The 25,018-nt window shown below is 37.9% G+C and overlaps 2 protein-coding genes across 4 annotated transcripts in view; one reads left to right on the forward strand and one right to left on the reverse strand.

Moving 5' to 3' along the window:
- Nucleotides 1-88: 88 nt before the first annotated feature.
- On the reverse strand, nt 89-9,214 carry nek4 (NIMA-related kinase 4). 2 transcript variants are annotated; one of them, XM_035942511.2, is made up of 16 exons: nt 8,932-9,214; nt 7,915-8,181; nt 7,627-7,824; nt 6,609-6,716; nt 6,147-6,301; nt 5,765-5,894; nt 4,263-4,880; nt 4,126-4,176; nt 3,819-3,866; nt 3,344-3,508; nt 2,993-3,059; nt 2,567-2,679; nt 2,239-2,330; nt 1,876-2,087; nt 1,662-1,795; nt 89-765 (listed from the first exon to the last, which is right to left on the reverse strand). In XM_035942511.2, exons 1-16 carry the CDS (start codon nt 9,019-9,021, stop codon nt 667-669), a joined length of 2,547 nt encoding a protein of 848 aa, XP_035798404.2. In that variant the 5' UTR covers nt 9,022-9,214; the 3' UTR covers nt 89-666. The 2 variants fall into 2 exon arrangements, with proteins under 2 accessions (XP_035798404.2, XP_023153132.2); XM_023297364.3 differs by having other exon boundaries at nt 3,819-3,968; nt 8,932-9,213.
- A 6,650-nt stretch (nt 9,215-15,864) lies between these two features.
- camk1b (calcium/calmodulin-dependent protein kinase Ib) overlaps nt 15,865-25,018 on the forward strand; it is a 41,076-nt gene continuing 31,922 nt past the window's right edge. The window contains exons 1-3 of one of the 2 annotated variants that reach the window (XM_023297389.3): nt 15,921-16,020; nt 18,142-18,154; nt 22,942-23,055. In XM_023297389.3, coding sequence (XP_023153157.2) covers nt 18,144-18,154; nt 22,942-23,055 — 125 coding nt within the window. In that variant the 5' untranslated portion in view covers nt 15,921-16,020; nt 18,142-18,143. Of the gene's footprint in view, nt 16,021-18,141; nt 18,155-22,941; nt 23,056-25,018 lie in introns of both variants that reach the window. The other variant, XM_023297390.3, reaches the window with a different exon arrangement.

The following is a 25,018-nucleotide window of genomic DNA, read 5'->3' on the forward strand; positions in this document are numbered from 1 at the left end:
ATTTCATCAAATTAATTAACTTTTTTACACATCAGGGAAATGTTTTATTGTGGTTGTCAACATTGTAGAAAGTATATGTAAACAAAAATACATTTAGGATTTATTATTAATAATTCAAATGTTAATATCTACAATCTAGTGTACATTACATTGTGTATAAGAAAATACAGTAGAGCAGCAGAACTGGGCTCTTCCAAGATACAGCATAGATAAAACAATTATTGAAAGTCCTGCTTGCATTATAAATAAAGGACTATTTTACTACACAGGTAGAAAGAAACAGAGTGCTTTAACATAATTCAACTCTTTGCATAGGCATCCTGTAAATTTTACAATTAATTTCACAGTCTGTGTTTATACTGAAATGAGGTTTAAAAAAAACTATACATTTACATACAATAGACTACAAGCTTGTGTGAACAGTGACAATTGCATGACAAAACCTGCAGTTATAAAAAAAGTTGCATGCAGTCAGGAGGAAAGTAGCAATGCCAAATAAACATGGTGTTTTTTTTTTGTCAGGAAACAAATACATTTGACCATTTTTTCCTTTTTTCACAAAGACAAAGTCCTGTTTTGCAGGTTCTGTCAAGATGCTTGCCTCTTGTGAGCAGGTTTTCACAATAAGTACCATGGAAAATGTGAATATGTAAGCTCCAGTGTTCTTTAAACTTTGAAGGCAATGTCCTCAAAGAATTTCAGCTGTCTCACCATCACGGCATAAGTTTGGTACTTCTCATCTCCCATCTGGTCACGAAGGCACAGCTGAAAAGAATGAAACCATAGAAGATCAGTTTGGAAACAAGGGACAGCTGATTTAAGCTGCGTTTCAAATCGAATATTTTGTTTTACTACATGTACGTATTACTGCTGCCCTTACATACTGTTTTATGCAGTAGGCAGACCACTGGCACATACTATTTGATCACAATATTGCACCTTAAATTTCCTGTCACGTGTCTGGATGTAGTCAAACATCGTGGTACTTTGGCATTCTGCATTTGAAACACTATATATTAGGATGTGCTTCATCTATTTATTTATTATATTTTATTTATTATTTTGTGGTAGTATGGTTATTGGAACACACCTTTAACTGCTTGACTTCTGGGCATGTAGGCTTTGCACTTTGCAGACAAATTAATTACACTATGTGTGGGCAAGTATTAGAGGAATTCCCTCGTGACATTGTTGTATTTACAAACAGCCTGAACTGAGAGCACAGTCTAATTTTTATTAATAGTAATAGTATTTGATAGATTTATCCCAATTAACAAATACTTGTGTTAACATCTAAACCATTACGAAGAAAATGTTTAATTTACGCATTGGTCTCAGGAAGTTAAATATCTGTCAATATCAGACAGTGTAGATACTGTTTATACAGCAGTATAAAGATGGGCAGTTTGCAAAGACAGTAGTTTGTCAGCAGTGTACTTCCAACCTGTGTATTCATTAGTTGGCAATGCCAAATAATTGATTTCTTAAAAATACCGAGGTAATGACTCCAATATGAATGATGAGAATGCAGTATTCCTGTTGAGCCATTTAAAATTTAGCCAATCAAAATTATTTGAAAGAAAGAAAAGTCTATATTTTTCAAATATTTCACCTATTAACCTGTCTTGGTGAAATCCTGATGTCTGACATGTTTTACTCACTTCTCTTTTAACATCGTCCTCCTCCTCCATGATTTCCAGCACTTTGTCCAACAGCTTCACTCCCAGGCCCTTTACCACATCTGTTCTCAGGTGTTCGATAGCTCTTCTTATCTTGGCCGGACCAGAAGTGGAGCCTTTTGAAGAGAAACATTTGTTAAACAAAAGGATGCTTCAGAATGACTGATTATAATAGAGGCTGATGAAACTCACTGACCTTTGGGTATTTCACCCAGTGACAAGTTCTCTGCTTCGTCTCGAGCCTTCCCGTGAAGCACCAGTGTGTCTCTGTACTTTCTGTTCAGTTTAAATTCTGGCAGTGCGGTGGAGCCAAATCCGCTCTTGTCCACTTCAGTTACTCCAACCTCCATTCTCAAAGTTTGAGTCATCATATTGACTAAATCGTGTATGTCGCTCAATTCAGTCTTTCTGCAAGTACCAATAAATCATGAATCACAAGGTATATTCACACAGGCAATGTCAAACAGCAGCGTGCAAACAGTGTCCGAGACTTTTATAGATAGTTGATACATAACAGTTTCAGTCCAGTTAAATAATTCATAGATGTATATGTTCTCACCTTTCCCTGCAGTCTCCCTCTGAACGCTCTGTGGAACTCGTGGATGAGCTGCATTCATCCTCATCAGATCTTTGCTCCATCAATTTATCCTGCTGTAATACAAAAAACCCAAATGTTGTGACAGACGTCTCTTTTAAATTCACTATAACACTGACAGATTAACTTTACAACAGACAAAATCTGCATTAAATAGTTATTATCTGGTATACCAGTAAGGACAAGGGACACAAGATTTTTTTTCCTGCCGCTAGGCATTCACAAAGTGCATCATGCTTTTCATGACTTATTAAATTAAACTGAATGTCAGAGTCAGGTGGAGTGTCTGTACCTTACTGTTGCACTCTGTGATAGAGTCTGAAACAGTTCGAGTAACTGGGGCATTGCAATGCTCAGTCTTGGTGGCAGTGACATCATAAGATGCTCTTCGTACAGCACTAACACCTAGGAAAAGCAGAAAAGTAGTATAACACCAAAGTACAGCAACAACTCTTCCTTTTCAATTTATATAGTGCTGTAATAACGTATAGAACATTTAAGTTTAAATGTGCATGTACAAGATTATTTCCTGATGTGATTAAATGCATGTGTGTGCATGTGTGTGTGTAGGAAACTGCACTTTGTAGCACTACTGTTTTGACTTTCTTTTCATTGCAGCCTCAGTTCCAGCTTACTTCAACTTTGGTTACTCGGTTTGTCTTTTTCTGTTATAGGTCCAATTAAATGTTTAGATTTCAGAGAGGAAAACAGTAAGTACCTAGTTGGTTGGCGCTGTCTTGGGATTGCCTCAGGCGTCTTCTTTCTCTGGCAGACAGAGGACGATCCTGAAAAAGAAATTGGAGCAACATTTTCTGTGTTGATAAACTGTATCTGGTAATTTCAGCTAGAATGGAACAATCTACCGTACTCACTACTTAAAATACAAAAAATAAATATAGTTTTGTTTCTTACACTTACTGAGACGATTTTGCAAACACTTTCTTTTTAAAATTACAGAAATTTTGATGGTTTATTATTTGGTAACAAAATCTGTTTTGGGCAGAAAGGATATTCAGAAATTCACATGGTTGTACAATAAAATACCAAGTGCAGAGGGGCTTGGTCTCACATGTGATAGTGGTAAGAATCCATCCTTGCTAGAACTGACTGATGTGGAGGCTGCAGTGCTGGCAGCTTTCTTGCTTTCTGTGCTCCTCCTGCTCCTCTTCTTCCCCTCCACAGCTGCACTCTCAACAGGAGGTAGAGGTAAAGGTCTTGAAGCAGCCACCTTGGACTAACATAAGACAAAACAAGATGTAGCTATTATTTTAATTGCCCTAGCTTAGTGCTATGTAAGTGCCAGTACTGCAGCAGAAAATGGTTAAAAACATGTTAACCTTATCTTGGAACAGTTTTCAGTGTCCATTTTCAAATAAAGTAATATTCTCTTTGAGAAAAAGTAATTGTAGTCAGTGAAAAGACATTTAAAAACAAATTCATGTTCTCCATGATCGTAATAATCATAATAACTGAAATACTGCAAAATATGATCCAGTTTCAAAATCTTGACAACCAAACATTATCTCCTGCATATTAATGTTTACCTTCTCCGGATCTCCATTAGTCCGTATTGTGTGCTTCTCTCTGTGTTTCTGTGATATAGAAGGTTCTGATGAGAAGTACAGGGGAGTTTGGTATGGAGAAGCCTGATCTGCCTTTCTGGCTGGTAAGACAGGTTCCCTCTGAACAGGCTCCTAGACAGACACAGTTACACTTTTTCCACTGTGGCAAAAATGTTCCTGCAATACAACGCAAAAGCTTCCTGCACTATGTGCCATTGGATGTGACCTGTATGAACTCTTGCTTGTTAATGAGAGGCAACAGTTACAAAATAAGGAATTTAATGCTTACTGGTATTGGAGGGAACGGCTCTAACAGCTTTTCAGTTGATTCCAGGTTGTTCTATAAAGATACAAATGAGCTTGTAAGAAATATAAAAGGAACACCTCATGAGAAAACAAAAACAGTTTTGCTCTGTGGACACTTACTTGGACGCTTAAGGTATGAAGGTGTTTTGCTGGAGCTTGCTTGAAAAGGGTCACCGTGTCATTTTTATTGTCCATATTCGCTTCCACAGTCTCTTCAGTTTTTTGTAGAACTGGGTTCTGTGCATCAGCCTCTTTAAGCAACTCCATGGTGTCATCCTTATCGTCCACATCTGACACCTGTTTCTCCTCAAAGACAGAAAATGTTTCCCCAGGGTTTGATGGTCCCTGTGGCTGAATCACTAACAGTCCATTGGATGCCGTCTTTTCATCTCCTCCCCTACTGCAAACACCTGATACAGACTTCAGAGGGGGCTTAACAGGGGAAGGAGGGGGAGAAGGATCTGGTTTCCCTCTCACCCTGCTGTCTTTGTACACACAGTGAGTCGCAGGTTCATTAGCTGCACGGTGATGAGACACAACAGACTGGGGCCCCTGCACCTGTTTCTTCAGCAGGCCATCATCCTGCTGCAATTGGATATCAATATTAATGTTGCTCACAGTTGCCAGGGATGCTTTGAGAACATCCGGTGAAGATGGTTTGGGGGGTGGAGGTGAGTTAAGTGCAGTGCAGTCTGTGGAACCATTCCGGCCTTTTTGCTGTTGTGATTTGTCTTCTTTCTGAAGATTAAGAGAAAAGACAGAAAACAAAATAATCACATTTACAGAAAATTACCTCCCTGAAAAAACAATGCTTGCATAAACATAATGCAGTAAACAGAGTAATCCGCTTGGCTAATTTTAACCTATTATGACCAGAATAAATTTACACATAACTACTGAATATAAAATAATCAAATTTATTCAGAATTGATCATGACAATTAGAAAAAACTGGATGCAATGTCATGTATGCTGTGGATCTAAAGATACCGCTGCTAAATATGAAACAACAACGTACACTTTTGCAATAAGTCTATGTCAAAATAAAAGGTTCTACAAAGCATATTTACTAACTTTAGTTTCACATTATTAAAGTGACAAAAACATAAACATCACTAGGAAGTGTTCTTTTTTAACTAGTACTGACAGCTGCTTACTCTGACCATAGTGTGTTTCTCTAAAAAAAGACAGTCAGTTAATTAAATGACCTAATCAGCTTCATCAGTCTTACAAAAGTCAATACTAGTTGCCCCTTTGGTGCTGTATTTACCAGGCAGCGCAGACAACTGTTGCTGCAAAATTAATCACAACTAACAATGGCTATTGCACTGCAATCCATGACAATCATGTCCAAGTGGAAAACAAATATATAAGAAATTGGCTTTCACACAGTAAGAGTTAGGAGAGTGTTTTCTTTCAACAACAAGCACAAAAAAGTTGGCAAAATAAAACAGTATAAGAAAGGACAAGCTGGCTATAATTCAAATAAAGTTCTTTCTCACACTGAAAACCTTTTGATGACTAAAACACAAAATACCTGAATGCTACTATTAGTCTACTTTAACATTAAATGATAAATCCTAGGATACATGTCAGTCAGCCTTGGTTTCAACAGTAACTCACCCGTTTTACTCTGGCAAGAGGTTCAGGCTGGGGACTTGGAGGCTGCATCTCAGGTTTCACAGATGATGCACTGTTGGTCCTACAATCACCACTGCCACCAACAGCTTTCTTTCTAGACTTGGCAGTTTTTCTGGAGTAGTAAGGACCAAAACAAGCATAAGCATGTAACAAAAGACTGATCACTGTACTAAATGCAAGCAGCTTACAGTGGCACGAAGCAGAATAAGGGAAGTAGAAATTAACATGTGATTGTAGAAAATTGCTCTAGTTGAAATAGACAGAGAAAGAAAATGACAGAAAAAAATACATTTTGTAATTCTGCGTAAAAATTCAGTATACATTTGAATAAAAACCCTGGCAAATACCTCTCAGTGACACCTACTCTTTAGTTGCTTCAAGGAACATGGCAATTTGTCGTTTTATGTAGGGCTGCCGCAGGATGAATTTGACATCAGGTCTCTCTTCAGGTCTCTTGCACAGCATGCTTTTGATCAGATCTCCGAGCTGGGGATCATACCTACTGGGCATCTGTGGCAGCTGATGAGAAGACCAAAGGAAAATGTTACAAACCACTGTGAAAATCCATTTTCAAAATAATATTTGTGGATGATTAGGGTTCCGAACAACAGCACATTGTCCTATCAGGACAAGCAGTAAATTCAATAATCCCACAAAGTTGGCTAAAGTCACCAATGAGTCAGACACGTAGCTGCGCTCATTAAATACCCAGATATGCCATTAAAAAGTAGAGTTTACTGTATATAAAAAGGACTGTGTAAGTAACTGAAGTTAATACTTAACCTACACTGGGTACCCAACAAACATGTAAAACTATGAAACCCACCTTTCCCTCTACGATGCGATACACCAGTGAGTTCATGTCCTTGGCATTGAAGGCATGTTTCAGTGTGGACATCTCATATACACAGCAACCCAGGGCCCATACATCTGACTACAGATAGAATACATATAATTGTAAAGCAGTAACAGTTAACATCTACAAATAAACTATGCACAGTAAGCATTACAAAGGCTCAGAATGCATCATAGCGCCACAGCTTCAGAGAGTGTGGAAGTGTTGTTCCAAGCAACACTTTGGAAGGAGTGAACATGTACACTGTATTTAATTATTCCTATGAGAGTAGATTTTATTAGTTATGCCTGTTTGGATTCAGTATTTGAATGCATGCAGGATAACATGAGAAATAAAGTAATTTTCTGTATTCTTTTATTGAAGTATGTCAGTTAATGAGGTTTACATACGATTAAATCATTGGCAAATTACTATGGTGCTTGCTAACTTTTGCTTTCTCTGTGGTCTGTATCATTTATGGAAAGGACTGTGCAAACTGCCAATTTGCCAAATTTTCAAAGTATTTATTTCTCTGACAAGATGCATACCTCCTGCTGTCTGGGATAATAATTGCAAGTAGTGGTTATATTCCTTGCTTGCACTTTTCCATTTGCTAATATGGCATGATCCTTAGTGAGCGAATTAGCGGCAGTGGCAAAGAAGCTACACATTTGGTATTTATGGTTAGATGCATTGTCCAACTTTTTATGGAGGAAAAAAAACATGATAGTTATTTCCTTCTGTTGTCAGTTTGACATGCCAAATGTGAAGTGTATTTAAGCTTTCCTGCTAGAATGAAACAGCAAACAAGTAGTTACTGAAGTCTGTGTCTTTGTATTGTTTTTGGAACCATTTCTTTGAGTCCTATCAAGCATATTCTGAGTGACAAACTGAGATGAATGTCTATCACAGAATAATTCTTTATCCTGCTTTGATAAATTCAAGGACAATCAGTCAGTAATCTTCCTCACCTCCCTATTAAAACCTAAAAAGCAGTCAACCAATATACCTTGTAGTTATAGGGTTTATTAGAGAAGAGCTCCGGACTCATGTAGTAAGGCGTCCCTATGAGTGTGCTGGCCATATCATTCTGGTTCTCCAATACTCGTGCAATGCCAAGGTCCCCAACTTTAATGATGTTGGTTTTCGTCAGGAAGATATTCTGTGTTTTAAGGTCCCGATGAAGAATGTTCCTCTCATGCAGGTACTGAAAAGCAAAGATCCTTGCAGTGATGTGCCATGTCTCATCTCATGAAAAGATAAATATCGGTTTGACCTAAAATGCCATTTTACTTACCTGGAGTGCCATGGCAATCTGGACAAACCACTCCACGACCTGCCTCTCAGGTAACAGTTCCCCTTTTTGTTGTTTGAGCCTGTGGTAGAGGTCACCACCTTCACAGAAACCCATCACAATATACAGCTGACAGTCATCTCCTTCCCAAGACTCCCTGTAAGTCACAATGTTGGGGTGTCGCAGCTGGGAGAGAAGCTGCGCCTCCTGCTCTGCAGAGCGACGCTCCCGCTTGGAAGAGGTGGTTAAATTCAACTTCTTTATAACATACTGGAAAAAGACAAAGAAGAACACACATATGCTAATACTAGGCTGAACCACTGACTATTTGTCTGTCATTACTGGTTAGTAAATGATCCATATATGCATGAAATATATTCATTATATGAACAAGAAGAAAGTGTTCTATTTCGGTTCTTTAACAAAATGAATACAAGCCGACTGTTGTGAAGCAGGGATTCACCAGTTTTATCAACGCTCTTCCATATAATGGAGGAGTACAATAAATGGCATGAAAAGCTGTTACAGGAGCAATTATTTTTAGTTTTGTGGATTCATTTACATACATACAAAAGCGGAGGATGAAAATGTCTGGATATGATGGTCAGTAAATTATGAATCTATTGTGACACATAGTAGAACTATTTGACAGAAACCCTAATGCTCTGTCAGTGTACTTAAGGACCATTCAGAGGTAAGCTACTGCCAAGAAATAATGGCGTTTATCACCTGTCAAACTAACTATTGTTCAACAAAAAGCATTATACTAACATAAAAATAACGTCACTATATCGTCTTGCTCACCAACATGTTAACATGACTTAATCCACTCGAAACATTTCAGCACAGCGTATGCTACAACAGCGTAATCAAGTCGGTGAGGTTTAAGCTAACTTTACGCTAGCTGTCGTTAGCAGCATTTAGGGGCTCTACCAAAACATTTAACATAAGGCTGAAACGGTTGAGTGTTTTAAAAGCAGTGTGTTGTATTGAAATATTCACACACTTTTCGCTTCTCACCTGTTTTCGGTCTGTTTTGTGTTTCACCAAGTTCACTTCCCCATAGCTCCCTTTCCCAACGACCCTAATGAAAATATAATTATTCATCATTCTTCAAAACGCTTCATAACGCGGTCTGACGTGTTAAAAACGTAACACGAAACTCCCGACAAGAGTACCGGTGGTATTTCGTCCCATAGTACAGCAGTAAAGATGAAATACAGGTAAGAAATCTGTTTGTTAAAACTTGGCGTTAGCTCAGTGCCAGTGTTGAGATTTTGAAAACGCAGGAAATCGGGAGCAGCCAGAGTTTTTCGTCACTAGGCAACCGGCAGCTCAGCGCTGACGATAAACAGAAGAGCCGCCTGGACCCAAACACCGCAGCGTTCACAGCACAGCGACACCCAGCGGCTGGAGGCAGACAGGAGCAACTGCACCATAGAAAGGCTTTGAAGGTGCGTGTGCGTGACTAAAGCTAAAGATGTCAACCTCAAGTTCTCTCACAGGGAAATGGCCTCCCAGTTTTACAGGTCAGTGACAATTTAACTTAAATGTTACATACCTTCATGTACAAATAGTCATTGAACTCAAACTTTGTATAGTCCTGCCCCTTCACTGCACGCTGCTACCAGGTGAGCCATTCACAATGAGCAGCTGCCTCTCGGTCCACTAGGTTTATTTACTTTCCAGAGCTGCGTCTGCTAACTTTAAAATGCCACAAACCAGCCATCAACAGAGCACATCAAATGATCTGCTGTTTGCTAAGAGTGAACACAAAAGTCTGTACGCACTCCCAGCATCTTGAGACCTGAAGATCCAGTGGATTACTTTAGTTTTGAACGGCAATGTCACCACATCAAGAAAATCCTTAGTATTAATGCATTATGCAGCTAATGTGGTTACCATTGGTGTTAAATGTATACCCACAGGTCAGACCTCTGTGAAAAGTGTAAACCAGAGGGATATTCAGAGATGGTGGGAACCTTAAGATCGAGTTGAAACCACAAAGAAGGATTGTGTGGTTTACTGTGTTTTCATCTTGTCTGTTGCAAGTGTTTACATCTGTTTGGTTCTCAGTGCTCCCAGAACCTGCTGCCCAGAATGCTGGATAGTGTGATGTCTCAATTAGGTGGGAGTCCTGAGTTGAACAGGGACACTTTTGTCATTCCAACTTGTTCTCTGAGTGATCTTTTTACAAGCAAATATCAGTTAATTCACAGCAACCTTTGTTTTTTTTCTTATTTTCTCTCACATTAATAATTTAGTTGCCCCCAAGCTTTATCTGCCATCTACATACAGCTGTATATAAAGTAGCTCAAAGTAGCTCCACATGAAGCACCTATCACAGTAACATGCTGCTGACACATGAACGATTCAGAATAAATAATCCATCCATCCATTATCTATACACCGCTTATTCCTCATTAGGATTGCAGGGCGGCTGGAGTCTATCCCAGCTGACTTAAGGCAAAGGCCAGGGGACACCTGGACAGGTCACCAGTCTATCACAGGGCTACGCAGACAGACAAACAAGCACACTCACATTCACACCTGCAGACAATTTAGAATCACCAATTAACCTCAGCATGTTTTTTGGACTGTGGGAGGAAGCCGGAGAACCCGGAGAAAACCTGCACAGAGAGACCAAGCAAACTCCCAAAAGAAAGATTCCAGGCTCGGGCCGGAACGCAAACCGGGGATCTTCTAGCTGTGAGGCGACAATGCTAACCACCTCCTCACTGTGCAGCGCATAAATAATCTAGTGATGTTATATCAAATAATACGTCAGTCAGAGGTATCAAACTAGTACTTTTATTTTAATGACTATTATAATTTGAATAACTACAATCTGCTGTGATCACTTTCTTAAATAACATTTTTATTGCAGGACTTTTGCTTGTCATGGAGTACTGTTACATTGCTGCACTGATATTTTTAACAGAACAGTTGCTACCACAGATTGATAAAACTTAGTGCCAGTGGAGAGAAATTACTTCATATCTTCATAAAGGTCTGACATCTAAACTAAAAATAAATTTCAAGAAAATGAAAGCAATTTACAGATGAGTCATCCTTTTGTCAGGATGCAAGGTTGGACAGCATCAGTTCATGAAGACTTCAGCAGCCTTGGAAAGAATGCAGTGTTAAATAGACAGAATATCCATCACAGAAGAATACGACCCTTTTAGAACACCCTTGGAACACATAAAAGTGCACCTGCATTGATGCGCAACGCCCACGGTTTTCCTAGCACCCTCATTTCAATTCCAGATGGATTCTTTCAACCTGAACATGACCTTGGCTCTGCATGTTTATGGTCATGTAATCCACAAGATGGAGCACTAGACCACCACAAGCTGACACTGCACAAATCAGACAAGTGCTCAAACTACAGGCTGGATGGACACAGAGAGATCATTTGTATGAGCTTCTTTTGAAGTAACATCACATTTGAATTTGGTTTTGTTCAGTTATAAAACAATATGCAAAAGAAATACTCACTTTTCCTGACGTACTCTAGATGAATCAAAACTGAAATGAACCATTAGTTGAAGAGTTGAGTGTCATTCACCGGATAAACCATCAACTGACCCTCGTGTGGAAATTCATAAGCTGACCAGCAGTCGATACATTTATTTGATACCTTTACCAGCTAAATAAAGATATACACATTAATGAATAAATAAATTTAACATACCAACACATATATCACTGAAATGCCTCAGTCTCCATCATGAGTTACTGCAGATGCAATTCTACATGTGTTTATGGTAGAAATTTCTTCATTTACATAGAGAAAAACACAAAATTAAGTGACAATTCAAAATTTGAATGCAGTACAATGCAGCAAGGTTCTCAGGCATTTTGTATTGCTTCCAAATATTAATTCTCCCGTAGATCAACTTTTCTCATGAAATATTATCCTTGCTGAACCAAAACACATGTAGGCAGGATTCTTCTGTCCTCTTTTGGGTCTTTTGTTTCAGGGTGTTCTAAACAAAAGACACATGTTCTAAATACTGAGTGGGATATATCCACTGCTCTCCCCCTCACAGTCCCTCAAAACCTTCATCTATGCTGTTTCATACGTTCAGTTATTTTTGATGCTGATACTTTTCTTCTTTAATCTAAGTATGATTTTGAATGTATGACTTTAACTTGTTATTGTGTATTACACTCAATTGTGGTCTTGCTGCTGTATATGTAAAACATCTGATTTATTTCATGGATAGGATAGAAACACTTAAAGTAAACAAATGAATGAGCCCAAGAAGCGTACTTGCTGCTACAGGCCTATAGGCTGAAGAAACCTTCTCAGGACCAAACACAATTTGGCCCCTTCAGTCCAACTAAGATCTGTTAAATCTGATCTGTTAAAATGATCATATGGTCCAGTAGCTACCTACACCTGCAAGTCTGTCACCATTTCCCTGTGACTGCTTACTATATACTACATCCATGACTGCCATCACCGACATGTTAACAAGCAGCAACTTAGTGTATTTGTGTAGATTTCAGGGGGTTCAAACAGGAAATGTACCATCTGTATTTAGAAGACATGTATTGCATTTTTACCCCCCCAATAAAAATGTACCAGAAGCGACAGAAGCTGGACTTTTATTTTGGAAAACTGCTTGAGGCCTTACACTCGACAGGGTTTATAAGCAGAAATAGAAATGCAGCAAGCAAATTGTCTTCTTTCTGACTTGGAGAAAAAAAGTTTAAAATGTCATTTATATTATTATGGTTTGAAAACTATTCCATTTAAATACATTTTGCACAACAGTTTTTCACTTGTTACCTGGTGACAAATTCTCGACACTGAGGTAATCCACAGCCTAGTCAGGTGCGGCTATAGAGGACAATAAATGACCAATGACTACAAAAGACCACTTTAAAATGCAGTTTTATTTAAATGACACAAATGACAAGAGAGACATTAGAACAGACTGTTGGACTAATGGATGCTAGCATATCTATTGAGGCCAAAGTCAGGCACTTGGGTGCCCACAATTCAACAATTTGTCGACTAAGAAACTGCTTCAGACAGACAATCTGCCACATGAATGCAGACCACATGTCACCACCTGAGCCCAGAGTCATAACGTCCGGCCCTTCCATCTGTGAAATGGTTTGCGATCAGCAAAGACTGCTGATGAAGTTGTTGGTATATCTGCTCAATCTGTGAGAAACTGCTTGAGGCAGAGGCTTCCTCACCCACACCAAGGCTTTGATTTAACAGCAGAATTATATCGTAATCGGCTCCAGTGAGCAACCACTCAAGTTTATGGAGATGGAGGACGGCCCGGTTCACTGATGAATCTCACACATCGGTGATGCATAGAGTTAATAAGGTTGTCACTGCTGCTTGATGAATGTTGTCCCACTCTCTCCGAAGGGCTTGGCAAAGTTGGTGGATGCTTTCTGGCACAGGATCATGTTGTTGGGTACATCTATCCACAGCATCATGTGGCAGATTAATGAAACATGAAGGCAATTTCTTAAACAATGAATTGTGGAGTTGTGGACATTCAAGTATCTAGCTACGACTTTACCTCACGTACCAGGTTCCAGGATTCCAGGAGCTCATTCTTGTCTTTGTCTTCTAACATAGTGCCATTTGAATTTTGCATTTTAAGGATGCCTTTTATGGTCACTGTTTAAAGAAATGTGATCTGATCAATCTGATCGTTGCCCATTAAAGACATATCTGACTAGGCTGTCTCAATTCAGTGGTTTAAAATTTGGCACTACTTGAACAGTTTAAAAACATTTGTGCAGTACTGGCTAAATATAATCCTTGGACAACAATAGAAATGAGATTTCAGGAAAGAAGATCACTTGCATATTGTCTTGTTTTTCTGTTTTTGTTAATCATATTTGAAAGAAATACTGAATGCCTGAAAACCTGTTAGAAAAAACAGAAAATCTGGCAGCAAGAGTGCCAGAAAAAATATGCTGAAAACTATCAAAGACTATCATATTCAAAAGATGTGAAAACCGTTAAAAATAATGGCCAATATCATTAAAACAATGATAATTTAGCTCAGTTGAATTAATGATTTAATTACAGTAAACATGTAGTTTTATGGTCACACAATGTACAAGAACAAATTTTTTTTTACAGTCAAAATGTAAATTAATGCGGTTTTCTGTGTAAAAAATAGTGTAATATTGCAATCAAACCTTGTAAAATAACTATTTACTTACAATTATTTTTTTTTGTGATTTAACTGTTTGTTATCTGTATTTTACCAAGACAGTAACAATCTGACAGCAAGCATACCAGAAAATAAAACATATGTTTAAAGTAGTGGAAAAGTGTACGTTCAAAAACTATGGAAATAATGGCAAATACCTGTAAAACAATTATTTTCTTAGTTAATTTAAATACAGTGAAGAAATATAATAATTTGGTCACACATTCCAAAAGAATAAATTACTATTTGTAAAGAAAATTATAAAGAGATTTTTCAAGCGGACATTATGTACTTATACATGTACATAACATTTTTCATGTAGACATTACGTACATACATATGTATGGTATGAAAGATTTAGAAAATTTTTCATACCATCAACAATTAGACTATATAATTCTAAAGTAAACAGATTAGACCCCGGACGATTGAATTTCCCTTCAGTGATAAATAAAGTTATTGTATTGTATGTACCTGTTGTTTTTACAGTAAAATAGAAATTAATAATCTTTTTTCTCTGATAAAACTGGCTATTATCTGCAATTAACAAAACAAGGAAAATCTGTAAAATAACAGTTAAAAGATTTTAACATTTTGTAATCGTTAACATATTTATTTATTGCAAAATAAAATACAGTCAACATAGTGTCATTTTACAGTCAAACCTTATCAAACAAATTGCCATTTGTAAAAATACAGATCTTGTAGACATTGGTTTGTTTTTTTAGGGTTAACATGTAATGTTTTTTCTGTGATTTTATTGGTTATTCTCTGTAATTTGATTAAACAAGCAAAATCCTTAAAATATTCATCATTTTAAAACACTTCATATATTTTATATTGATCAAACTTAAATGCAGTTTTAAAAAGGTGTAATTTTACAGTCAAACTGATAAAGGAGCAAATTAGTATTTACAGCAATACATATTTTTTGGACATCATTTCCAGGTATGGTGTGTTTTTTATGGTTAATGTGTAAATTTAAGTGTCTTTTTAAAAAAACTCGTAATTGTCTGTAATTTAATCAAAACAAGGAAAATCTGTAAAGTATTTATCATGTTTAAATTTTTAAACAACTCCTATATTTTACTTTGTGCAAAATTAAATAAATTAAAAACAAAAGAAAATTTTAAAAAGTAGAATTTTACATTCAAACCTTATGTCAAAACATATTCCTATTTGTAAAAACACAGATTTTCTAAACACTTTATCTACAGTTTTGGTGTGTTTTTTTAGGGCTAATATGTAAAAAGGTACTTTTTCCTGTGACTTTATTGGCAATTATCTTTAACCAAACAAGGAAAATCTGTAAAATTATTTTAAAAATCACAGTTTAAAAGTTGTTTAGTAAAGATCTTTTTATAAAACAATGTATTTCGTTATATTTTGAATTCTCATTTGGTGCCTGTATTCTATTTTCATTTAATATATAAAGACATTTTTACCATAAGTTGAATACTGAAAAGGCCCAAACAGGAACATAAAAATTCACCAGAACTGAGTGTTTGATGGTCCCCAGGCTCAACACCACCTCCACCTCCACTGCTCAGGTGAAACCCATGAGGCTGTGAGTGTTCAGCAGGGTGATTTATCACAGGCACAGTGAGTGGAACAGTACACCAGCAGCAGCAGCAGCTCTCCTCCTCACCTGACACTACAGTACACTACAGTACGGTACAGTGGGGGGGGTCACATCTGAGGGAGGTGACCACCAGCGAGGCAGCACCGTGCTACCTGTGCGCGCCACAGCTCGTCCGCTGATTGGTCCGCCGCCGTCCTGCCCCGAGGTGACGTCAGGCGGAGCGCTTCTGGTGAGGCTGCGGAGTTGAGATTCAGAGACAGACGGAGAAAGACGCTCCGAGCCGGACGAGCAGGCGGACACAGCAGCTCACTGACTGACAACATTCAGGTAGGAAGCACCGCTGCTGCTCTGTCATGACACAAACTTTGACTCGGACTCCCGGAGAGAGGACGGACGTGTTTTTTGGACGCTTTTCCAAACAGCATTTATCAGTGCAGTTAGCTGTCGTTAACGGTCGCTTTAGCTAAAACTGCTCCTTTTTGTTCGGACTTTAGAGGGACGTTTATATGCAGAGACCTCAACTCGTTTTACTACAGTGGAGGCAGCTGAAGATCACAGGGTTATATATACTCTCATTCACAGACCTCTATGTAACTGAAGCTGCAGTTTAGAAGATGAGATACTGACATGGAGTATGCCAGAGAACTAAAGTGATATCTTTGTCTTCTTCTATAGGAGCCAGTATACTATAACTAGGCTGCTGTTTGAATTAATGAGTCAAGTTTAAACGGAAAAAAACTGTCTAGAAACAACTCCTGGCTGTGTTATTCACATTTAAAGCAGAAATGGAGTGATGCTTCTCTCACTAAACAAGACACAATGTGTAGTTTTCTCCCCTTAGTATTTTTACTTCTTCCCTCATTTCTCATTTCTCATTTCCTTCCCTCTCACAGTTTCTCGTTCATTCTCACCTCCACCACACACCTCTTCTGACTGGGAGGAGAAGTCTACTGATCAATTAATAAGCTCACGTTGACAGGAGATTTGTTGTGCGTCACTGACACCAGTTGACCAATCAGACTGCTGTTAGCAAATCTCTATGTGTTTGCCAGTCAGACAGTGGGGTTGATTGATAATTCAGTTTTGGATAGAAACCATGGCATCTGTTCTCCAGATCCAGTAATAGGTAATGTTAGCAGACCTAAGTTAATAAACGGATGGATCAGAAACTGACTTTTCTCTGCTTTTAAACACTTGGCTCGCCCACCTCAACGGAGGCCTTGAATGTTTGTCAGTTCAACTATTTGACCTAATGAATCTTTTTGTTGTTTGTTGCTGTCGTACGAAATGTGTGAATGGAGTTTTGTTGTCAGGTCCAGCTTCCTCAAGCTTCTTGTGCATTTCATGCTGCTCGACATGCACATCTCTGCTCATCTACAAATGTCTGAGAAACAGTAGCGCCTTTGGTGGAGTATATGATTTTATTTCAATACACTTTTTGTCCATTCTGTGTATGCACTGAAAAACAAATCTGGTGTTCATACACAGCCCTGACTCTGAAACAAAGTGGCGTTGATCGATCCATAAAACACTGTCCCAGCATGTCCTACACGTGCACGTTTGAGCTTGTGCACATTTGTGCTCGTTCACAGGACAAAAGGGGGAAGTGGGAATCAGAGGGAATGTAAATCTCTCACAATAATCAACAATCCCCATCAAGAATATGCAGATCCCCCTTCCTTTTAAGGTTAACATTAGCAAATCCTAGTTAAACTATGAAATGTGAGCAAAAACAGGCAGCTGGATGTAAAGACTGCTCAGTTTTGGTTTTCAGATTTTAGATTACTCATCACTGTCTGACCTTCTGTACTTTTGAAATCATTTACAATCATTAAAAGTTCAGGCATGCATGACTGAGCAGTGGCAAAAACAAATAATTCAGTCAAATCATTTCATAAACAATGTGGCTTGCAGTGTAGTGAGTCTGCTTTAGCAGGAATGTAGTCCGTTGACATGCATCTCTGACCTGAATTTTTGTTCATAACTTGGCAGCAGAGTTCCTCACAGTTTGGAGCTGTGCCATAGATTGTCTGCTGAGATATGACATAATAGTAGTAATGTGGAGCCAAAATCTATATTAGGCAGTGTTTAAAGACAAAAGAGAACCAGCTTGTAAATGTGTTAGTTTGTTAGCAACACTTGTGTGGAGACAAAAGTCTAACCAGCTTAGAGTAAATCTGCAAATTTGTCCAGAGATGTGCCGAGCTCAGTTTTCTCAAGTTGCAATGAAACTTTTAAACACACGCTTTTTTCTTCAGTTGCTTTACTTTGTCTGTTTGTATGTTGAATTCTGTATGTGAGCGTGTGTGTATTTAAAAGTGTTTCCAAACATTTTAACACCACTGCAGTAAATTTTGTGTTCAATCTTGTAACTACATGTCATGTTGTCACGTTTAACTGTCGTCGTGTGTATGTGTGTGTATTTCTTCTGTCCACTGCACATCACAGGAATGGGAAACCAGTGAGTACAGCGACTATCTCTGTGTAAATCCTAAACAAGGGGGAATGCTGCATGTCACCTACAACTCAGGGAATGTGGCTGTGACATTATGCATCTCCCAATCTCAAGCTTCTTCAGTCGTGTTGCTTCTTGGGGTTTGAGCAGCTTATCTTCACCCACTGGCCAAAAGTCATGTCATCAGTGGACATTGAAGAGCTTTTTTGGCCCTCCTACATGCTCATACGATACCTGCATGTGTCTTTCCTCTACTGTCCCACATATTTAAGCTTTGCCCTGATCTGCTCCTGCGTGTTTGAAACATGAACCTGATTCTGCTGTTTATAGCATTTGCCTGTTTGAAAAACAGACCCCCTTGCTCATCTTTGACAATGTCCTTAAAACTCAGTGGCTTGAAATGTGTTGTCTGAAATGTGACTTGAAGTTGCCTATTAAAAACCATTTCCAGATCTTTCTACCATTGAAATGAAAGTGTTCTGCCGCAGATATTAGGTGCATGTTGGCATCTGCTGGGTATAGCTACCTGTAGAAAATGATCGCAACCAGTGTCAAGCAAAGGTTGATGCATCCATAGATTTTTAAATGACGTGATGTTTAGTATCACTCATTCTCAGTGCATGAATTAACATGAATCTACATGTATCTCCATATGAGCAAGGTGAGATGCTACAAACAAGCAGTGTGTGAAAGGTGTTTTCACTGTTTCTCTGGTTTCAGTTTCCTTAAAAAAAGTATTGTGCTGTTGCAATTATTTTTAGCAAAAAAGTACTACTTTCCAAACAGAACAACTGCGAGGCTCTGGGTAATTATTGCTGGTTAGATACTGATTATAAGGCTAAAAGTACAACTATTATTTGTTATTTTCACTTCATCCATACTGACTCACTTTTCAGTGGTTTCATTATTTTTTTGATTTATAAAACAGTGTCATCTCTCAATTAATTATTTTTCTTAACAGCTGCCTAAGCATGCTGTGGGTTACATTCCCTGAGGTAGAGAGAAGCAAATATTCACATTCAAGAAGCTGCACCCATGAACTGATTCTTAGTTTTTAACTGAAAAATCAGTGATGATTTGCATAATTAGCATATAATGTTTCTTTCTTTCTTGGTCATCAGTTTTTCATAAATACATTTTTCTCCTTAAAATCAAACATTAAAAGCCTAAATCATCTCAACATACTAGAACAAACACAAAAACACACCATATTATTTATACAAAAACTGTGGCCTCAGCTTACTCCAGATCATTTTTCAATGAAAACAGTGACATAAAAATCATGCCTGGTAATGGATCCTCAGTTTCCACAGAAAGAGAGTGGTGTCAAATTGAAGATGTACGTGGGAATAGAGTTACAGTCTACTCTGTATTGTTTGTTTATCCTCTACAGGGGTTATAAGACTCTACTAGCAGAGGCTGCAAAATGTCAGATTTACCACTAACGCTTTCACACACATTTAACTGGACTTCCTCTTACTGCTTCCTTTAAGCACATTACTTTGCATGCTGTCTTTTCATTTCAAATTAGAGACACTTCCTTTTACTTCAGTTGCTCTAAAGAGCATGCAAAATGAAATGGTGTAGAATGACTCAGATATGTATTGAAATGTTAGCTGTAACAGTCATGTGTTTAGTTTATTCCAAAAATCTTTAAACTAAACATAATCTGCTGCAGCCAGAAGTAACCAGAATTATATCCAGCTTTGCTGCCACCTGCCATTAGACACTAAAGCAATTTAGACTCTCTGATACCATAGCAGCTCCTTTGGGTTTCCATGGTGACACATATGAAGCTGACTTCTGGCATTAGTAAAGGTAGGAAGAGGGCCACTACGTGTTACGTGTGTGTGCGTGTGCGCATGTGTGTGTGTGTGTTCGCAAAACACCAGACAGATGAAGAAGAATCTATTAAATTATGCTGCTGTGTGCATGTGTACATCATTCAGTGGCTGCAGCCAGAGGAGGCCATGTCCTATTAACATTTAGTCTGCAATAACTGCAGTGTTAAGCTCTCCCGTGTTTATCGCTTAATGCCTCTTATACACACAATTCAGCATTTAAATTAGCTGATTCTGAACTAATTGCAAGACGATTAGCCACGCTCTTATATTTAGCAAAACAACATTTGCATGATTCAGAACAATATGTTATATCATCTCATGTCGACAGACTGCGAAGTTGCCAGGCAGGCAGCAGGAACAGAGGAGGAGTGAGGCATGCTGATATGAACAGGGCTATTTTAGTCTTCCAGGTCTTGAGTTATAGGCACTTTCTGGGTTTAGATGATGATAGCTGTGACAGCAGGGTCCTTTGTGATCACTTCCACTCTCCAGAGTGTGCCATGGACAAACATTTGAATGTTAACTTCTCCTGAGATAAATGAAGTGATAAGAGAACAGGAAGCCACCAGGGAATCAACACTTTTTGATTGTTTCTCTCTTTTTCTAAGGTTAAATAGTAGGGATGTGTTTATACTTATTACTTATTATTATATCCACATTCACTGTTATGGTTTTAGAGGATGAGGCTGTTCAGTAAAGTTCCAAACACATAAGCTTGATTTTTCGGTTCCTCACAACAACAAGCTTCTTCAGAGTGAGAGAGACACCTTAAAATTTCTGTCTTTGCTCACTGCTGAACCTTTTCTTTTGTTAGCAATGTGTTCATTTGTGAACCCTGGATATAACCAGTGGTATTCACCTAAGGCCACTGGGCACATGTGATATGAAAAGTCAAACCATTAAATTTGAACATATGCACCCATCAGAATAGTAAAGTGGAACTATAGTTTACTTATTAACCTGGTTACTCAGCTTGACTTTTGGCCCTCTCTACCATAAATTCCACTCTTGCTGATGATAAAGGTTCTTGAACATGACTGTAAAGATGTAACTTTTTGCTACATGTCTGAAAAAAGACTGAAATAACCACAAGGTAACCACAATGTCGCAGCAACCACTCTGAATGATCTTGAAACACAACCACTGAGAAGCCTTTGAGCAGACGTTATAGACACCAGACTCATGTCAACAACAGTGATGCAGTATTTACCCATGACAAGGGTTTCAGTACAATAGATAAAAAGTAACATGAGCCTGTGTTCAATATCCTGTATCATATGATATGTTTTGTGTGTACAAATAGTATTAGAAAAGAAACAGGATTTATTTAGTCACTTGAGACACACGTAGTTGTTGCTGTAACGGGAAGTTGCAGCTGTTAGTTTGTCAATAATTGCAGCAGATCTAATGTTGTTTACTATAGAACATGTTTGACATAGCAAGGTTTCTTTGCATTAGCTGGCCCAACAAAACCTAACACTCCAGTCAAAGAAAATGAGTGTCATGACATTGGCTGTGGACTCTTTTTGTTAGCCAGGTTTTCTTCATCAGGCTCTGAGCACAGTCTCATAAAAGTGAGTGTTCTGACACATAATTTGACTCTTCTTCTGCACAAAATGGACCAATCACGTGTCGTCTGCTTCAGTCAAGAGACTACAGAGCGATGAAGGCTATAAAAATGTATTATCATAGAAAACATTCTTACTACAAGTGATACAATAAAAGTATTCTGATCAAAAATTGTTATTATAGTTCATATAAGTTTATTTTACCACGGTGTGCTCCCAATCCAGCCACTTACTTCTAATGTGATAGCTGCACATTAAAGCTCTGAAACTAAAATTAATGTTACTGATTAATTATTTCTGTCATAAATACCAACAGACCAATGCATTTTCTATCTTCTGTTCTACTAGCTGCACCAGCAGTGAAAAACAGACTTCAAATCAGCACCACACATATCAACATTTTTATGCATTTTATGCATCACCAACTTAATGTAAGTAGGTTCCTATCACAGAACAACACATAAAGTTTGCTTTCTGTAGGTGCACAGCTTTTTTCAATGAAATTGCTAATATACAGCTAAACCGGTTTGCAGATGTAAGATATTCTCTCAACTCAGAATTTCTGTTGCTCATAGTCATCAAAAAAAGCTATTGGCAAAAGACTGAGTCTTCTTACAGCTGATTTAAATCCCAAACTCTTTAAACTTCCTTCAGAACAGGTTAGGTGTACAACATCTGTTACTATGATGGTCAGGCTGGTTAAAAAATAGTTACCTTTATGCCAGTGAAAACCCTGGATTTAGGCTCCACATATTTCGCAAACTCATTTGTAGTGCATCTGTTTGATTGTAATTTATTAACTTAAATTTGGGATCATACCTTGTCTGAAAATGTGAAATAGAATAATTCCTTGTGATTATACATTGATTCAATTATATCTGAATTTTGGAATCATAATATTCTCTTGTGCTAAAATATTAGTCAATTACTTTATTGTGGGACTTTGAGCTGCAGAGCACACTGCTCTCCAGCACACACCCACTACTGATGCAAAACCCAGCAATTCAGCTCAAAAACAGAAAATATTCACTGCACAGCAGCACAGTGATGCTCATACAGTAACGGGACCTGCCTTTAATGAATAATACTATACAAATAAAACCGCCTTTGTTTACATAATGTACTTTTATTCCTCAACTGACATCAGCTCTTGAGTACTATTAATAAGTCAACAAAAGTACCAAACACTTCAAGGAAAACACTGATCTCAGTTTTCCAAGTTATAAAAGTATCAGCAGTATTTGCAGTAATACAATCAACCATAGCAAAAGCGATCACTGCACTGTCACTGAAACACTGTATTTACACTAGGTGGGGGTTGAGTCAGTTAAAATGCTGATATTAATGAGCATTTCCTCCTTATCCTCTTTTTCCTCACTAGTATTGTTTCTGACCGTCACAATAAGAAGATGCCACTGGGTGAGGACTGCCATACCTGGAAAAAGAAGACCACAGATGTGAAGGAGAAGTATGACTTCAAAGAGGTCCTGGGAACGTAAGTGTGTCATAGCTAGCGGCAAAACCCTTTGTATCTCAGCTTTGCATGATGGCTTTTTCACACTCTGGGAAACATTGCCACGATTTGAATAAATGATGTGCATTTTTACATGTTTATTGATGCATTTAATGCAGTTCTGTCAACTGTTGTCTCAGATGGACAAAAGAAAGAATAATTTGCATTTGTTTTGTTTCTGTGCCTGATGCTTTTGTATTGGTTGATTTTTATTTTTTTAATTTAAAATTACTATGCATGTATTTAGCCAGGTTTGCTGCTTTAAGAGTATAGGGACCATAGTTAGTAAGGCGTGCTCGACCCTATATGTACTGAGAATAAGCAGATGATAAGACAGCCTTCACCTCTTAATTACAGATTGTTATTCTAACAATGTCTTGCTCTAATTTGTAAATGTGCAGCTGTATGCTGGGTTGATCCTGTGGATGCCACTAGGTTTAGAGCTCAATTGGACTTAAGAAGATGCAATTTTGTGATGATGAATCGGCTCAAGTGCACATGACTGGCTAACCATTTGGTGACTATTCTTATTAGCGCCTGTGCCTGCTGAGTATTTTAATGGCTGCAAATGAATCCATTCATACAAAGGTGGGGCCAATGGCACGGTCTAGTTTGTGTTGTTGCAAATCATGTGTTTCAGTGAAACTTCTTATTTGCTTGGCATGCTTGTTTTTACCCTTTTTTTTTTCCCTACTTAAAGCACGCAAGTATTTAAGAGTTGCAAAGAATGGAAAGTTAGCTCATTAAATAAGACATCATTCATTTTACAGCTATCATTTAATGTAAGGAAAGAGTAATTCTTAACTGCAATTTATTTCTACATTCATTCACTTTGTTTTATTTTTTTGAGTACACATCTTGTGTCATTAGTCTTTGGGCAAAACACACAGCCAGATTATTTGGGAGAGGTTAGCAGGTATTTCAGTATGCAATTCAATACCGTTGCAGTAAATTCCCAGTAATAGAATAAACCTCCGATACTATATGTCTTTGTGAGGCGTGAAATGTTCATTTTGTTGACTCTATGTCATTGAAACCCTGTTTGTTTACCTCTCAGACACAGTGTCAATAAACCAGCCACAAAGAACTACATTGAGAGGCTGATATCTGCACCTTGCGTGTAAATGAACAGAGTGAATTAGAAATGCAATTCATCGTGATACGCCCCACTAAATATACAGCCTCATAAATTACCACAGAGTTGAGTCAACATCTCTGGTACAGTGTCAATGAAAACCTGGTACACGTGACAAAGATAAGAGTTAATGTTTGCTTGCTGTATCGGATTACTGTGGATTGTACTTAGAACGATACATAACAATCCTTAATGTTTAATTTGACATCAGTTGTGGTCTTGGTTTCTAATGTGTCTGTCTGTTAGTGTTTTTATTTCAGTGTAGTTGGTGGCTATGAAACACTGGATCAAGGGGAATAGCTGCTTTTAAACGTTTCTGTTTTTCCTGTTTTGTTTTTTGCTGCAGTAGTTTTAATGTACAGATCTGTCAGCACTTTGGAAATTAGCACAGGTTTACAGACCCACTTCTGTACACAATAGAGCCATATTCAAGGCCTTTTGAAATGTTTGCTTGTTTTCTTGTATGTTTCTATACTTCTGTTCTGAAAATGATCAGATGCCTTATGTCAGTGTTTAGATTGGTCTTAAAATGAAACAATTAGCAGTGCTTCACTCAACCACAGATGGTACTTGCCTACCCTCAATGTTATCAGTATTTTCTGAGAAGAGCATTATATTGTAGCTATTGTTGGGGTGTTGTGTCTCGAGTACACTCGGCAGTGACTTTGTGTTGGGTTTCCTTATTTGCTGTTCTGCTTTTTTTGGTGCCTCGTCTGAATCTCTTTAAACCTCTTAACTTTTCACTTGTGTATGTGTCTGTGTTATCCATCTGTCTCAAAATGGTCTTATGTGGTTTTTGGAGTGCAAGAT

Source organism: Amphiprion ocellaris, chromosome 5 (assembly GCF_022539595.1).
Source record: "Amphiprion ocellaris isolate individual 3 ecotype Okinawa chromosome 5, ASM2253959v1, whole genome shotgun sequence".
NCBI classification, from domain to species: domain Eukaryota; kingdom Metazoa; phylum Chordata; class Actinopteri; family Pomacentridae; genus Amphiprion; species Amphiprion ocellaris.

Excerpts from the sequence above, each read along its gene's own strand:
- nek4 (XM_023297364.3), bottom strand. The coding sequence starts at position 9,021 with ATGATGAATAATTATATTTTCATTAGGGTCGTTGGGAAAGGGAGCTAT. Across the intron at positions 4,177-4,262 it reads TTCATACCTTAAGCGTCCAA|AACAACCTGGAATCAACTGA; the intron begins GTAAGTGTCCAC and ends GTATCTTTATAG. Across the intron at positions 1,796-1,875 it reads ACTGGGTGAAATACCCAAAG|GCTCCACTTCTGGTCCGGCC; the intron begins GTCAGTGAGTTT and ends TCTCTTCAAAAG.